The sequence below is a fragment of the Myzus persicae genome, unplaced genomic scaffold, assembly GCF_001856785.1.
Source record: "Myzus persicae strain clone G006 unplaced genomic scaffold, MPER_G0061.0, whole genome shotgun sequence".
In the NCBI taxonomy this organism is placed as follows: Eukaryota; Metazoa; Arthropoda; class Insecta; order Hemiptera; family Aphididae; genus Myzus; species Myzus persicae.
Window position 1 is genome coordinate 80,552 of NW_019104050.1, and position 18,404 is coordinate 98,955.

The 18,404-nt window shown below is 29.9% G+C and overlaps 2 protein-coding genes, 1 non-coding gene and 1 pseudogene across 3 annotated transcripts; 2 read left to right on the top strand and 2 right to left on the bottom strand.

The window, feature by feature from the left end:
- The first annotated feature begins 2,541 nt into the window (after positions 1–2,541).
- On the top strand, positions 2,542–5,610 carry LOC111038077 (formin-like protein 2). The gene is made up of 6 exons (XM_022321014.1): positions 2,542–2,859; positions 2,905–3,049; positions 3,145–3,186; positions 4,580–4,756; positions 4,839–4,901; positions 5,009–5,610. Exons 1-6 carry the CDS (start codon positions 2,665–2,667, stop codon positions 5,608–5,610), a joined length of 1,224 nt encoding a protein of 407 aa, XP_022176706.1. The 5' UTR covers positions 2,542–2,664.
- A 2,135-nt stretch (positions 5,611–7,745) lies between these two features.
- LOC111038068 lies at positions 7,746–10,569 on the bottom strand (annotated as a pseudogene).
- A 3,486-nt stretch (positions 10,570–14,055) lies between these two features.
- Trnav-cac lies at positions 14,056–14,128 on the bottom strand. The gene has a single exon. It is a non-coding gene; the product is annotated as a tRNA-Val (tRNA).
- Positions 14,129–14,293: 165 nt separating this feature from the next.
- Positions 14,294–17,185, top strand: LOC111038076 (zinc finger protein 878-like). The gene is made up of 4 exons (XM_022321013.1): positions 14,294–14,662; positions 14,996–15,142; positions 15,575–16,446; positions 16,517–17,185. Exons 1-4 carry the CDS (start codon positions 14,528–14,530, stop codon positions 16,827–16,829), a joined length of 1,467 nt encoding a protein of 488 aa, XP_022176705.1. The 5' UTR covers positions 14,294–14,527; the 3' UTR covers positions 16,830–17,185.
- Positions 17,186–18,404: the final 1,219 nt, after the last annotated feature.

Below are 18,404 nucleotides of genomic sequence, written 5' to 3' on the forward strand. Positions count from 1 at the left end.
GTGACGAATCCTAGCTCCACATATACAGGTGTTACTCAAACACAACCTTGACCCTAACAAAAAATGCTAATTGTCATAGATTAAGATGATTTAGAAAAAAAAAATCCAAATTGTTTATATTAATAAAACAAATAGATTTAATAAAATCGCTGAACATTACGATTATTTTAGTCGGTTATTGCAGTTGACAAGGAGAAAGTTTATCATCCAGATAACGCTCAAAGAATTTCAAAATAAAATCATTTCAATACGTTATTCAGTTGCTTCAAAAATAGACATCTTCCTAGAATATTACAAAACATATGAAACTTAAATAATTAATAAAAAGATGTTGCTTTGAGAAAGACGTTTCATCTGAATACGTGGTCTCCAATTGTTCAAATGCGTCTTACAAGTATGAAACATATCAAATTTGAGTTAAGCAATTATCATTCTTCTTCGTTGATTCCAAATAATAATAATCACTCTAATATTAAAACTTTCATTGCTAAATGAGATCTGCTGACATCGATGAGCACTAGTAACATGGGGCCAACACATGCTTAGGTATAAGATATTTATACTTCTAGTTGTTTGAAGTTGAAATAATTGAATGAAAAAAGTTCAACTTCATAGGTATTCATATTCATTGACCGAAAATCATACTCAAAACAATTAGTTCAATAAACAATGATGTTTTTGAAACCACTTACTATATTCCAAAGTTTATAAAATGTAAATAACAAAAAATTGAATTAAATATGATATAAATTTAAAAAATGTTAAAGGGAAGCATGGGCGTTCGCTGGCAAATGCATTTTAAGAATCATAAAATAAAATAAAAAGTTCAACTTGATAAGCGGACACAAAAATTGAAAACCAAATAAGAATCTTTTTATTCTAAGAGTCCCACTTAACCCTCTGCTAGTCGCGCGCCAAACGGTTGTGATTAAAATAGCACCCCCCACACTGCCCTCGCAAGACTATGCCATTAAGACAGAGGGTTAAATAAGTCATAAAAAGGTTAGTACGCCTGAGGGCTATGATTAGTTGAAGCTGTGGTGATGATAGTAGGCTAGTGGTAGTATAATATCATCCCTGGTCGAGTGCATCGCAATGATCTTTTCCTACTAACTACCAAGGTATTCGATATTGTATAAACATAACGATAAAAGAAAATATTTAAATATTACCAAGATAAATTAGAACCTAATTAAGTATCATAATTTGAATATACAATTTTAAAGCCAGTCGACTAGCGTTGTACACATTACTTAAAATTATTAATAACTTAAATACAGTCAACACTAATCTAATCTAACCTAACCTAGTGCCTTATAAATATTCATTATTTCATGATCTAATTTTTGTAAATAAAGCAATGATTTTAAGAATAATGATGTTGTGGACTGCAGTATTTAATATTTGTTTTAAATATACATTTTTTCATACATATTTTTTTTTTTTATTATTATTATTAATTTAAGCCGCAACAACTAAGGTTATTGGCATGTTGTACAATGTAAAGATTAACTTATGCGCTAGAGGGAATTATACATATTAAATACAATGATAGTTGTTTACATAGGTTAAACGTTAAAGTATGTGAATATAACATATAAAAGTAAATAAATAAATATCAAATGAGGTTATACAGTTTAGTAATTTTAAGAAACTTTATGATTTTGATATTACTTTCGTGATCGGGTCCAAGTGCTTCATAATATGAAGTTCATATAGATGCTCATGAATACTTAAGGCTGTTCTTGTGTCTGCGTAGTTTCGACAGTATAGGATACATATTTTTATTTGATTCTTAAAATTCATTTTATTGCTTTATTTACAATAGTTAAATCATGAAATAATGAATTATTATAATACAGTATACGGTTATCAAAAATTAAAAAATGTTTTTGAAAAATAGTACTAGGGTTAAATTATAGAAAAAAAATTTGAAGGGGGCATGGGCGCCCGTAGGCAAATGAATTTTAAGAATCAAAATAAAAATTTTCTTAAAAAAACTTGTTAGCATTCAATTTTAAAACTAAAAATGGGAAGGGGGCATGGGCGCCCGCAGACTCGAAATGAAAACTAGGAAAGTGAGTCTAATGGGTACTCTGGAGCGTCAAAAGTAAAATGTTCCTAATAGTTTTTAAGGCGTCAGGAAAAACCAAGAACCTATATGAGTATAAGTTTCATAGTTCGAAATAATTGAAATAAATTTTATTTCTAGTGGAACTAAAGAAAAACCGTAAAAAGTAGTTACATACAATTTTCACTAAATTATATTAGTAATATCTATGTATCACGCAATTTTTAAATGATGCGCTATTTATAGGCATAATAGTTAAAATCAAAAAACTTTCATAATATTTTGACTCATTATGTTCAATGATTATGTTGAACAAGTTATAGGTAGGTATATACAATTTTAAATTTTAAATATTTTTTTTAAAATTAATGTCGATTAAAAAATTCGTTGGATCAAAAGTCTTGAAAATGTTATACCACGTTCCTCATACGGCATAGGAGATTAAAAATATTTATACTATTTGTCTCCTGGCTGGAATAAGAAAACCTAACAACGTATACTATACCTGTACACAATGTGTAAATTGCAATTTAGTTTACTCGAGTGTTATTATATTCAGTTCTGACTTTATAAGCATTTGCATTGCGAATATTATGACTTATGAGTTTAATTTTTCTATCATAGGAGTCGTACGTGTTAGTGTTGTCGGGATGTTTGCATTTTTACACACGAGACATCTGATTGAATTGTTTTATGACGCGCGAAAGAACATGCCAAAGAAATTGGTAAAATGTTTTAATAATAATAATATAGGGTCGAACGATGCATCTATTCGATGTAGGTCGTTGGTACCATAAAATATAATGTGATTATTATTTATTATTATGCTTTAGGTAAGCGTGAGTGATAAATCTATCAACGCATGTGTTCAAGTCAATTTAGACCCGGCAGCTGTATCTGGTAGTATTGACATTGAACAGTTTCAAAAAATGATAGAAATAAATCTGCAATTGGAAAATAGATTGACCGAGTTGGAAGGTAGTTGTTTCATAATAATATGACGAATACCTATCTAATATTAATATTTTAGAATATTAAACAAATATGTATCTAAAATAATCATTATTATGTAGAAATGATTCGACGCGGTGATGAAAACCAAAAGATTCAAGATCTACAAGTAACTTACTTATTATCTATCTATAATATTAATCAATATATATTTTAGTATTTATTACTTCGGAATGGATGGAAATAACCACATTATAATTATTATTATCTCCTATTTGATATTTCGGGTAATTTAATAAGCTTAAGAAATCTCATATTATGAGTATGCCCTTTATGGCTTCACAAGTGTACCAATACTTAATATTAGAACGATAAATTTATAACGATTTGAAGTATATTTCACGAAGTATCCATAGTATCTCAATAAATACAAATCATAAATTAACGAGAGGATATTAGGGAAATCTAAGTGCCAAGGATTGTGTGTAAGAATTTTATATTGACACGATATGTCATACACGAAGGTTCAGAAAATAATAAGCATCCCTCACAAATTAACAATCAGTAATGCAGTTCCTAAGAATTTAAAAATTGAAAGTACAAAGCAGTGGTCGGTAAAATTACTAGGACAAATATGTAACGAAAATTGTTTTGAGACCAGTTACATAATATGACACCAAGTCCCAAGTTATAATCGCGATTGGTTGTTTTAAAGATTTATGATTGAAAATAACTGAAACAATAATGATGAGTCATTAAACGCAATAAACATTAACACAGATGAGCATTCAAATAATAAATTCTAATAGATTTGTTTGTTACTCCACGTCGTCGACGCCACCGAGTAATCGGACCCAGGTTCGGGCTGTAGGCATTGACGGGCTTTAATAGCAGCACGCCAGGCGAGTAGCCATTAGGTGCTCGCCTTGCGGAACACAGAAGTCACTGGAACTCTGCCATGTGCGAGCTAAGTCCGTCGTACCGGTAACAGCCGTCCACTTCGTACGAACGTAATTCCAAAGAATTTTTACGAATATACAATATATTGAGAATTTAAAAATTGAATGTACAAAGTGGAAATCAGAAAAAAACCTATACAAATTCTAACTGCACATTTTTTAGTACTAATATAGTATAATGCCTATTATTATTCAGTAAAATTACTTCAATCACAATTTTACAAAATATACCTACTTAGTGTTATTATAATAGGCTGTCAGAGAACGTGTTATTTCAGAATCGTATTTCGTATACATGCATTTATGTCATTGAATTCAAATTTAACACCCATTACAGCGACTCCCTGGACACCTATAGCCCATAATGTACCTATAGCAGAGCGTAGTAAAACATTTTTAAAAAAACCCTGACCTCTATTTCAAATAAAATTTTCATTTACTTATTTTTTTACTTACCAGGGCTAAATTAATTTATAGCCTAAGTAAAGAATTATTTTATTTCGCATTCTGCAGTTGCGTCAACTTGAAGATCTTATGTTATCGAAGTTGACACAATCTGCACACACTCAGACCGACACTGAATTGTCCCTATCCTCAGTTCAAGATTTCAACAACAAGGTAGACACCAAATTGTCAAATTACCAACAATCGTTGAAGGAAAAAATTGACGATGAATTAATGACCATCGATCATGACGTTGAAAGTATCAAATGCTATTATGGAATGTTGAATACTAGTTTCCACGAGATGGAAAATAAATTGATTTCATTAGAAAGTAATTAGTAATTTTTATCTAAAACACGTATGTCATTATCATATATTATATATTATGATTTATGATGTTTGTTTGTATAAAGGTAACTCGGAGAAGCCGATGCACAAATATAATGATATTAAGACTAGGATTGCAACCCTAGAAAGTATGATATACATTGTCTATATCATTTTGATGTATACTGCATGAATCGATATTATAGTTTTTACTTTTACATATTTTTTTATATGTGTTCGATATGAATGTATGCAGGAGAAGTAATGAAAAACACATCACACATCATCGGTATGAACTATTCACATCGTTCGTTGGAGTGGACTAGACCACAATCCTTCGGGTCCGCTGGAATGCTTCCTCCCGATAACCGCTGTTACGGCGAACCAGCTGCATTCGCTGCAGCTCCATCTTATTATGATATGCCACCAATGGCAAAACCCGGGCAGAGTGGAGCAGTTTTGCCTCCATCGCCAACTGCACCCCCGACGGCAAGTGCATTTGTGCCTCCACCACCACCTGCACTCCCGTCGACTAGTGTATTTTGTCAACCACTGCCACCCGCAACACCGGCGCTGTTGTCTCAGAATACTCCGAAAAAATCGGATTCAGACAAATCAAGCTCTTCCTCGACAGCGAAAGTCGAGAAAGTGTATGGGAGGATCCCAATAACCACTGAGATCCTACAGTCTGTTCTTCTCAAGCCACCTGGCGAGAGGAAGAGAGTAAGCAAACCCTCGACAGCGAAAGTTGAGAAAGTGTCTGGAAGGATCCCAATAACCGCTGAGATCCTAAAGTCTGTTGTTCTCAAGCCACCTGGCGAGAGGATGAGAGTAAGCAAATCCGTGAAGATAATATAATCGCTGCGGTATTGTTGAAAATTATGTGCCTAACGCATACGAAAAATATGTATATAATTGTTGTTAAAAAAAGTATATAATTCATAGTAGTTGTCAATCATGGTATCATTGTTAGCAAAATAACAATAAGTAATAAGTAATAAGGTAAATAATAAGTATAATAAGTATAACGAATGAATGTTGTAATTCGAAAAAATGCTGTTCACCTTACAAACACTAACAGATGTTTGAATAGGTTCTGTCAAATTTGTAAAATTTGTCATTAGTCGTTATTTTACATTTTACACGTTGTATTGGATACACATTTTACCATACACAGTGTATGCTGCAATCGATATACTGTATCCAAGTGTATTTTTTTTCAATATTATTTGTTAAATATAGTTCTATTTTAATATATTATTTCATAAAATAAACTAATTTTTTTTTTCATAGTATAAGTTGTTTCATAATTTGGATTTTCTTTTGTTTCCGTAGTTTACGTTAGTAAAATATAAAATATGTATTTGTGTTCTTTCACTGCTACAACTGTTTGTATGTATAAGTTATTATTTGTTTTGTTTTCAAAGAAAAGTTAATGGATTTCCCATAATATTCTCACTATACCATGTTTAAATGTATAAACATTTTTTTTATATTTTTTTTTTATACATTTAAGTTATATTAACCCAGTACTAAACCCGTTGAGACTATTCACTAATTATTTAAAATTTTTAATTGAAGTAACTGGGTTAAGCAGCTTAAGCTTTTATTATAGATATTATTGACACCTACATATTCATCTGGTGGTTAATTGTAAGTTTCAAGCATGGTTTCAACTCAAGATATTATAATTTATAACAATATGATAATTTTGTTATATCTACCAACTATTAAAATTAAATGTTTGATCATTTATCATATAATTAATTTTATTATACTATACGATTGCAGATTTCACAAAACTACCGACCTATCATCACACTACTAAACGTTAGCTATACAAGTTCCTTGAAAGATTTATTTAATATCGCATTAGTCCAATTATTAATCGAGTGGCCCCCAAAGAACAATGATCAAGTAGCAACCATAACTTCATTTATAGAAAACAGTTTTCAAAATAATCTAAAACTACTAAAACTAATTTCAGGTAAAACATTTTTAATGTGCTCAAATGAATTGCACTGATTGTAAATCGTACAGTAAATCAGAAGCAATATCAGCACTACAAGCCTCGACTCTTGCTTCGGGTTTCTCTTTTTTAGTAGAAAAATCCCAATGCATCATTTTCACCATATCAATGAACAATCTCCCAATTTTAATGAAAAACTCCTTTAAAATATGTTCGTACTGTTCAATTCAAAAAACACGTGGTTATTTCATCTCACGTCTATCCGGAAGGACTCACTTATAAGAATGAATATATCCTAAAACGTCTGGCACACAAGCTGAGCATGCTACTAGTTTGTATTGTCGTGTACTAAATTTGTATGTAGCATGTAGGTAGGTACATTATCAAAGTAGGACAGATGATAATATATAATACATATTATTATTATATACATACTGTTTGTATTCGTTTTGAGGTGCTACATAAGACATAGTATGGAAACAAACAAATATACTTTACTGCCCCACCTATTATTTTAATTTTTTTTTAAACACTTGTTTTTTATGGTTAAAATTATGATACAAAAATTGCTTTTTCGAAACTATTATTTTTAGAAGTTGTAGCTATTTCGAATTTACTTTTGTAATTAGATTATACTGAAGACTAAAGAGCTATTAAAGAGCTACTAAAGAGTTACCAAAAAAAGTATAAACACAGTTTTTTTGTATAGTTCAAATTTCGATGAAATTACATATAACCAAGAATAACGATTTTAGTTATTTTGTTGTGATTGAAAAATATTAATCGTGGGTAGGTACTTGACACTACTAAAATATATTCTTATATTCAAATATGATGATTTAAATTTAATAATAATTCAACTTATCGACTATCATATTAATAATAAAAATATAAAAATAATATAAAATATCCTATTCGGACAAGCTGTTTCCGCTCAGAATTATTTTTTCGTATATTATAATATTATATCATCGGATTCAAATTAACAAAATCCATTACAGTGACCCATGGGTGTACTTGTAAATTGTAACCGTCTGTGCAGTAGAGTGACACACGATTAGCCGTTTTTTATTTTGTTAACAATGATACCATGATTGACAACTACTATGAATTATATACTTTTTTTAACAACAATTATATACATATTTTTCGTATGCGTTAGGCACATAATTTTCAACAATACCGCAGCGATTATATTATCTTCACGGATTTGCTTACTCTCATCCTCTCGCCAGGTGGCTTGAGAACAACAGACTTTAGGATCTCAGCGGTTATTGGGATCCTTCCAGACACTTTCTCAACTTTCGCTGTCGAGGGTTTGCTTACTCTCTTCCTCTCGCCAGGTGGCTTGAGAACAACAGACTGTAGGATCTCAGTGGTTATTGGGATCCTCCCATACACTTTCTCAACTTTCGCTGTCGAGGAAGAGCTTGATTTGTCTGAATCCGATTTTTTCGGAGTATTCTGAGACAACAGCGCCGGTGTTGCGGGTGGCAGTGGTTGACAAAATACACTAGTCGACGGGAGTGCAGGTGGTGGTGGAGGCACAAATGCACTTGCCGTCGGGGGTGCAGGTGGCGATGGAGGCAAAACTGCTCCACTCTGCCCGGGTTTTGCCATTGGTGGCATATCATAATAAGATGGAGCTGCAGCGAATGCAGCTGGTTCGCCGTAACAGCGGTTATCGGGAGGAAGCATTCCAGCGGACCCGAAGGATTGTGGTCTAGTCCACTCCAACGAACGATGTGAATAGTTCATACCGATGATGTGTGATGTGTTTTTCATTACTTCTCCTGCATACATTCATATCGAACACATATAAAAAAATATGTAAAAGTAAAAACTATAATATCGATTCATGCAGTATACATCAAAATGATATAGACAATGTATATCATACTTTCTAGGGTTGCAATCCTAGTCTTAATATCATTATATTTGAGCATCGGCTTCTCCGAGTTACCTTTATACAAACAAACATCATAAATCATAATATATAATATATGATAATGACATACGTGTTTTAGATAAAAATTACTAATTACTTTCTAATGAAATCAATTTATTTTCCATCTCGTGGAAACTAGTATTCAACATTCCATAATAGCATTTGATACTTTCAACGTCATGATCGATGGTCATTAATTCATCGTCAATTTTTTCCTTCAACGATTGTTGGTAATTTGACAATTTGGTGTCTACCTTGTTGTTGAAATCTTGAACTGAGGATAGGGACAATTCAGTGTCGGTCTGAGTGTGTGCAGATTGTGTCAACTTCGATAACATAAGATCTTCAAGTTGACGCAACTGCAGAATGCGAAATAAAATAATTCTTTACTTAGGCTATAAATTAATTTAGCCCTGGTAAGTAAAAAAATAAGTAAATGAAAATTTTATTTGAAATAGAGGTCAGGGTTTTTTTAAAAATGTTTTACTACGCTCTGCTATAGGTACATTATGGGCTATAGGTGTCCAGGGAGTCGCTGTAATGGGTGTTAAATTTGAATTCAATGACATAAATGCATGTATACGAAATACGATTCTGAAATAACACGTTCTCTGACAGCCTATTATAATAACACTAAGTAGGTATATTTTGTAAAATTGTGATTGAAGTAATTTTACTGAATAATAATAGGCATTATACTATATTAGTACTAAAAAATGTGCAGTTAGAATTTGTATAGGTTTTTTTCTGATTTCCACTTTGTACATTCAATTTTTAAATTCTCAATATATTGTATATTCGTAAAAATTCTTTGGAATTACGTTCGTACGAAGTGGACGGCTGTTACCGGTACGACGGACTTAGCTCGCACATGGCAGAGTTCCAGTGACTTCTGTGCTCCGCAAGGCGAGCACCTAATGGCTACTCGCCTGGCGTGCTGCTATTAAAGCCCGTCAATGCCTACAGCCCGAACCTGGGTCCGATTACTCGGTGGCGTCGACGACGTGGAGTAACAAACAAATCTATTAGAATTTATTATTTGAATGCTCATCTGTGTTAATGTTTATTGCGTTTAATGACTCATCATTATTGTTTCAGTTATTTTCAATCATAAATCTTTAAAACAACCAATCGCGATTATAACTTGGGACTTGGTGTCATATTATGTAACTGGTCTCAAAACAATTTTCGTTACATATTTGTCCTAGTAATTTTACCGACCACTGCTTTGTACTTTCAATTTTTAAATTCTTAGGAACTGCATTACTGATTGTTAATTTGTGAGGGATGCTTATTATTTTCTGAACCTTCGTGTATGACATATCGTGTCAATATAAAATTCTTACACACACTCCTTGGCACTTATATGTCCCTAATATCCTCTCGTAAATCGATGATTTGTGTTTATTGAGATACTATGGATACTTCGTGAAATATACTTTAATTCTTTAATACTTTATATTCGAAAATATTAATATTAGATAGGTATCCGTCATATTATTATGAAACAACTACCTTCCAACTCGGTCAATCTATTTTCCAATTGCAGATTTATTTCTATCACTTTTTAAAACTGTTCAATGTCAATACTACCGGATACAGCTGCCGGGTCTAAATTGACTCGAACACTTGGGTTGATGAATTTCTCACTCATGCTTACCTAAAGCATAAGAATAAATAATAATCACATTATATTTTATGGTACCAACGACCTACATCGAATAGATGCATCGTTCGACCCTATATTATTATTATTAAAACATTTTACCAATTTCTTTGGCATGTTCTTCCGTGCGTCATAAAACGATTCAATCAGATGTCTCATGTGTAAAAATGCAAACATCCCGACAACACTAACACGTACGACTCCTATGATAGAACAATTAAACTCATAAATCATAATATTCGAAATGCAAATGCTTATAAAGTCAAAACTGAATATAATAACACACTAGTAAACTAAATTGCAATTTACACATTGTGTATAGGTATAATATACGTTGTTAGGTTTTCTTATTCAAGCCAGGAGACAAATAGTATTAATCTCCTAAGTGGTATGAGGAACGTGGTATAAAATTGTCAAGACTTTTGATCCTACGAATTTTTTAATCGACATTAATTTTAAAAATAATAATAAAAATCCAAAATTGTATATACCTATCTATAACTTGTTCAACGTAATCATTGCACATAATGAGTCAAAATATTTTGTAAATATGTTTATGTTTGGTTCTGTTAAAGTTAAACATACATTAATTGTTTTGTTGTGTGTGGGACAAAGAGAGCAAACAGTGCTCTGACATCCCTTACCGATCTTTTTATTCTATCCCATAAGTCAAGGTTTTCAACCTATCACTAGGTAGTTTCAGCTAATTGATCGAGTGGTCTTTGCAATTCAAGAACCTTTCCTACGTATTCGGCACTGTTAACCTAACTATTCTACCTCCACACTTCCTGTTATCCCTCCTCCCTCCTCTAATCCCCCCTTCTCCTCCATCTACCACCCTAAGTAACTTCTCTCACTACCTCTTATCCCCGTCTCATACACTTTTTATTCTCACATTATCTATAGTACCTACAGGTCATTGTACCTGTTAATCGGTGAAAATATTTAAATATTACCAAAAAAAAATTGTAAAAAAAATTTCATACCTGACCAATTTTCTTATTTTTATCATGGTTTTATTGATAGTCGGAATAGCGTTATACCAGTAATTACAATACAATTAAATTGAAAATTTGCGGGCAATACAAACTCTGATCATTTAACAATATTAAATAAATCTATTGAAAAATAAAAAGTACATACCACATGTTTTCTGCTATACAACCAAGTCTTTGAAACACTCACGTCAACACATTTCACACTGCATAATATAACATTGTATTCAAAATTTCCAAATTTTCACTGACGAATACCATTTCTGAAAAAAACGCAGCCTATGTAGTAAAATGTTTATCAATATACGTATGAGCTATTTGTTATTAGAAATTACAGTAAAATTGTATTAAGTATATGAATTGAAAATATAAACAAATGGTGTGACTTTCAAATACCTGCAATTATTGGTTTTTTCCATTATAAAAATATAAGTAAAAATCACTATATGAAAAATGTTGTGAACATACAATGTTGTCAAAATTTCAACTCCAAATGCTTACAAAAATTTAATTCGAATTTCCGGTAGAATTTTTTGGTTAAGGCAGACAAACTTATAAGGAATCTTGTATTAAGTTTTAAAAACTTAGAAATGAAACGAAACATTTTTATGAATTTCTAACTCAAAATATTTTGCACATTTTCGTGACTTTTACTTGTTTTGTCAAAATTTAAAATTCAAACGCTTATAAAAATTTGTTGTCAAAATTGTATGGTTTATAGAAAACGCTGTTATAAATATTCAGTAAAAATTTCATGTAGGTATATCTACTTTATTTTTTTTTTTTGTTTTTGAAAGTTACATCAAAAACCAAAATCGATTTTGTCGAAAACCGGGTTTCCGTAAGAATTCGCTTTTTTTCCTTAATTTTTTCGTTTATTTTTCCTGACGATTTTAAAAACTATTGAGAATTTTTTACTTTTGAACCCTCAAAGTACCGATGCTTTTCACATTTCTACCAGAAAAGATGCTTGTTGAAGAAAATCTAAGCACTTTTACTCTCCCAAATTAACGTGATGACAGAAACAAAAAAAATAAAAAAATAAATTAAATCAATACATTCATCGCTCCGCTCGGAATCTAAAAGAAGTTGAAATTGACATAACTTAAATTTTTTAACTCGTATACACCCAGGTTTGAATAACTACAACATTTTAGAATATTTGGACTTACTATTTATTATATTATATAAAGATACCTATATACGAGACTAGTATAAAAGTATATTTTTCCTATAATCACTCGTACGGGGTGATTACTGGACACTGGTTAAGATAGTGAGTTTACCACTCTGTGAACATTTTTGTTTTTTAGATAAAACTATAATATAATGTTACATGAATATATTATAATAGAACAATGAAATATATATAACACTAAATTAATAATGTCCTGTAACTGTTAACTTTGGATTTAAAAAAATTATAAGTTATAAATTAAAATTGTGTCTTATGAGTAATCACTTATAACGGGTATTTCTAAATTAAACAGTATAATGAATGTCTATTTCAAGTACTTAAAAACTGGTTGTAATTATAAAATTACCCTACGATCAGGGAGCAGAAAAACGACGACGACGAGCGGCGTTTATATATTATTAGATCTCTCGTATTTTATGCATTTGCTCTCAGAAATAAAATATGTGTGTACATAGGGGTAGCATATTTTTCATGAAATTAAATTTTTATTTAAAAAATAAATTTAAGCACCAAAAAAGTATGAAACCAAAATTAATTACTTTAAACATCGACGCTTTCGGGCTTCAGCGGAATTCCTGATATTGTGTGTGCACTTCGGAATACATCAGATATACGACTGAACTTAAGTCTGAAAATATTGAGATTTATTATGAAAAAAAAACTGTATACGGATCGCTGTATGTTTCTTATTCGTGTCTGCAGCTTTGCTAACTGAAATTTTAGATCGATTGCGTCTTTGCAACTACTTCGACAATCGCCACGGATTGCATTATAATTTATACTACGTAAATATGATAAAACCATAGATATATAGTATATTACAAAATTGTATATCAAGGAGGTCCGTGTTTGAGATTTGATCATTAAGATAATGAATTGAGGTATAACAATAACCAAAGGAGTTTATAATTTTAAAATTTTAAATACAACAATATATAAAGTACCTATTATTTTAATTTTTAATTTAATAATTAATTAAGGTTTAAATATTTGAAGCGCAAGCATATTTTTTTATGAGTTATTAAATAAAAATCTTATTGTAACTAAATGTGATTACTACTTTTTAGATTTAACATACAGCAGGTAATCAGTGCCTAATGCATCACATTTACCGTATACCGACTATACCAACTAGGTATAGTTTGTAAAATTCCAAGTTAAATCTTTTCTCTGAATACTGCCGAGCACGAAAATAATAATTAATTTTTTGTGTATTCATTTTGATTGCATTGGATAGGTATATTTTAAACTATTCAAGAATATTATATTATATATTATATATTATATTATATTATATTAATGTTATATTCATATTTCTTCATAGTATATTTTTGTACTGTTAGTTTCAATACACAATGCAAATTTTAAAATATTTCAATTATTTTTAAGATTTTATTGAATAGGTAGTGAATTCACTGAACCTTAATTTTGGATACATTTCCAATAAACTTATATTACAGAATAAAGTATTCATATTACTCATCAAAAAATGAGAAAAATTTAACTTATGAGCAAAAATTCATAAAATGTTTCCGCCCGGGATCGAACCGGGGACCTTGTGCGTGTGAAGCACACGTGATAACCACTACACTACGGAAACCGATGCATGAATAAGGTTTTATAATTTTATTTAAGTAAAAAGAATACTTTATACAGAACAATAATATATTAATTTGATAACACATTTCATGTTATCAAATTATTATTTAAAAACCAATACCTACTATAATACTTATTTGTATTTTGCTTATATTTAAGTATTTTATTCATTTGTTTAACTACATTTTTATTGAGTATAATTAATAATTTTAAGTCACTACCTCCCTATATTTTTTACTTATATAAGTATAAACACTAATACACTATGGTTTTAACTCAATGCATAATACATTTATATTTTTCTAATTATATGCGTAAGACCTACCTCAAGACTCACAGTCTATAACATAATTAATATTGTGTAATAATTGTTCGAAATATAAAAGAAAAATATTTAAAAATGGCTCCACTAACAATTGATTTTGAAAAAGTCTGTCGATTATGTCTTCGCGACGATGATGGACTTAGTAAAATGATATCAATATTTGAAAAACCAATTCTTGAGGAGACTATAAAAAATTGTGTGCAAATTGAGGTAAATATCAGTTAATTACGAATTTGGTAGGTATTGAACTTACTAGTATATACCTTTTTTTAAGGTATATACTAGAGTAGGTTAGTCTAGGTCTCTATAATATAAGGGGGCAGGTCCAGCAGTTTTTTAATCCTAATATTTTATGGGTATTGATATTAGAAAATAGTTTTTTATTGATTTTCATCTACATTGTATTATAATATAATATCAAATAAAAATAAAAATATTTTTATTCTTTTTTTTTAGTTCTGGGAGGACCCAAGCCCACCCCCCCCCCTTGTAAATACTTCACTGGGTATTACAACTAGGTATAATTTTTAATTTTTTTTTCAGGTGTTATTAAATACTGATGAACCAACTAATATATGTACTAGTTGCATATTAAGTTTGGATTCTTGGGTCAAATTCAAATCACTGTGTGATAATACCAATGCATTCTTACAGCAATACAGACAGGATAAGAACGAGTCTGACTTAGTGGTAATATTATATTTAAATTAATCTTAAATATAATTTTAGCAGCTTGCTTATTCATTTAAAGGCTTAAGTTAAGTGATAACTAGAATCTTAAATATACCTACTTAATGACAAACTGCATAGGATTATTGTCTAGGAACATTACTTGAATGTCTAATTGGTATCATTTATTTAAAAATATTAATATTCAATGTTCCCTCTAGCAGGTGGGACTAGTTTTTACTAAGTACAAAATACTATCTATTAATAATTTTTAACAACATTTATAGATTATTGTAATTAATGACATGAAATTATTTTAAACTTCCAGCCAATTCTGTTTATGCTCTCCAGAAATAGTACCAACAGTTGTGTAATCTAAATAACTTTAGCCACCCTTAAAAAAACTCTATGCATTTATGTACACCATTGTTAATACATTTCTTTGGGTTTCAGTTCAATTATGACATAACAAACTTAGGACCAATGGGATTCACACCATCTCAAATGTCAGACTTGAGCATCAGTTTTTTTGAAAGTGATTCGTTATGGAATGGTTTATCACAACCATGGAATGAAAGTGATCCTATATGTACGGATTCACCTATTCCAAAATATATGAAAAAAGTACAACCACCTGAAGATTTAACTAATGAGAGCATATCTGGTAAGGAATGTTTGGATATAGCCTTAAGTGTATTAAGCAAAAAAGACACTAATTTTACATACACCAAAGCCAATTGGTGGAATCCCAAAGCTATTTCTATGAAAAAAATACAAAAAGAAAATGAAAAACCGATTTTAAAGAAAGGAATTTCAAAATCAATGACTAAATATAATCGATATCAGCGTAAAACATATTCCTGTAATGTATGTTCGGAAACATTTTCAAAATTCAATGATCTCATTGTACATGATTCAAGTGTGCACTCTGAAATGACTAAGAACTATAATTGCAAAAAGTGTGGAAAGCTGTTTTTGTCTGAAGAACGTCTAGAGATACATGAGAAGGTTCATAGAGAAAAATCCTTTGTGTGTCAAATATGCCAAAAGAAGTTTACTCAACAAAAGACTCTTGATATACATTTGAATGTTCATATTGGTTTATACCCTTGTCAGAAATGTGATTTTAAAGCTCAGACAATGTACAATTTGAAAATTCACGAAAGTACTCATTCAAACGTCAAAGATCATTGTTGTCAGGAGTGTAAAAAGAAGTTTTCAACTGTATCATCATTGCGTAGACACAATCGCCTTGTTCATCAAAAGTTAGTTTGGTTCCGTTGTGATAAATGTGATTATTCTACAAGCCAGCCATCAAATATAAAGTATGATTAATGCTCATAATAACTTATTTTTATTTATTAATTTTATTTTGTCCATATTTAATATTTTTAGGTATCACAAATCTATTCACGAACCACAAAATTGTATTTGTGATCATTGTGGTGCAAGTTTCAAAAACCAAGATTTGTTCATGGTACATATAAAAACACACGAAGAAGCAAAGTTAAGCTGTGCTCACTGCACGAAACTATTTAAAAAAAAATCACACCTCAAAGAACATTTAAGTAGTTGTTATGTACTAGAGCCTAGCATAACGAAATTTAAATGTGATGTTTGTGAAAAATACTTCAAGAGAATCAAGAAGTTGCATATTCATAAAAATAAATATCATCCAATTATTAATGAAATGATGACACTTAACTAAAAGAAAAAAATGTTTCTTCTTTAAATTTTCTACTAGAATTTCAAGCGCTATAAGTTATTGTTTTAAATACCTACATATTCATTTACTTAAATAAAAATTAATTTATAATCATTCCACTCAAACTACTCAATGTCAAATAATTTTTAATTGTTTTACAATAACATTTAATACTATATCGTAAAGTAGTAAAAGCAATTTTAATCATTTTATTATGTATCCTGTAATGAAGTTTATACATTTTAAGAGTTTGAAATTGTGTATGTATACAGTTAGTGACAAAAAATGGTTAATACTTAATTAAAAATATGATCATTATTTTATAATATATACAATTATATTATATTTCTGTGTACTGTAGGTATTTTATAAATTATATTTTTTCTTTTAAACAATAAATAAGCAACAGTGATAATAATATTAAGCAATATGCATTATTGTTTTAGATTTTAGTTTTATGGACCAAACTTCTAATTATAACATTTTTGCATATGAAAAATTATAACATTATTTATTTATGAAATGTTAACCATAAGAAATATTCAAATACACACAATAATGTATTAAATATTTTAATCTATTACACAAGTAAATTAAAGTTTAAACCAATGTCACTGGCATTCAATATGTATACCATAATATATATGTATATTATAATTTATAATATACTTAATGTATGATAATTGTCTACATATAAAGATAATAGCATTGATTTTATAATATAATTTTTTTAATACAAAGATGTTTTTGGGCTGCATACAAGATTTTGAGCGAGGTTTTCAATTATCATGGTTACTTATTAACAAAAATATATAAATAAAAATAATATGTATAACTGTGTGAATTGGTTATTCAGTCACTAAATTGTGCCCTCTATCACTGACTGTGAAGCATGATGTTTGTTTTCAGACAGGGCCGATCTATGGTAATAAATTTACAATATAGTACTAATAATGATTAAGATGCTAAAAGTGATTTTTTTTTTTTTATTTTTTTTAGATAATATAGAATTTATACATAAAAGCATATTAACAATATGTGCTACAATAAATTTAGAAACATGAATAGGGTGGGGAAGAAAACATTCAGTGATCACACTTCCTTTTGCTTAATATATTTACATATTTTTTTATTTAGTTGTTATTAATTGTATACATCTATACATACTTTTTTTTTGTTAATCATTAAGATCTCTGCGCCAATTTCTTTTTAGTCGCCGTGGTGGATTTCTTGGAATCATGTGAGTGGCTAGACCGGATATTAAAGGGTTAGTATGAGAAGGCAACTTGTTGAAGAAACGTTTAAAGTACGTTTTAGTTTATTCATGGATGATTTTGATTTTTAAATTAGAATGGAGAGTAAAATTAGAAATGTAAAATGGGGCATTGGTGATGGAGCGCAATATTTTGTTTTGAACGGTTTGTATTTTGTTAAGGTTTTTTTTGGCATTGCCCAAGAGTTGTAGTCCATAATATGTCCACATAGGCTTAATTAAGGATTTGTAAATGAAGTTTTATACTTAATTTAGTATGTTTTTTTTGATAATAATGTTTTCATCAACCGGATACGCGCATTTAA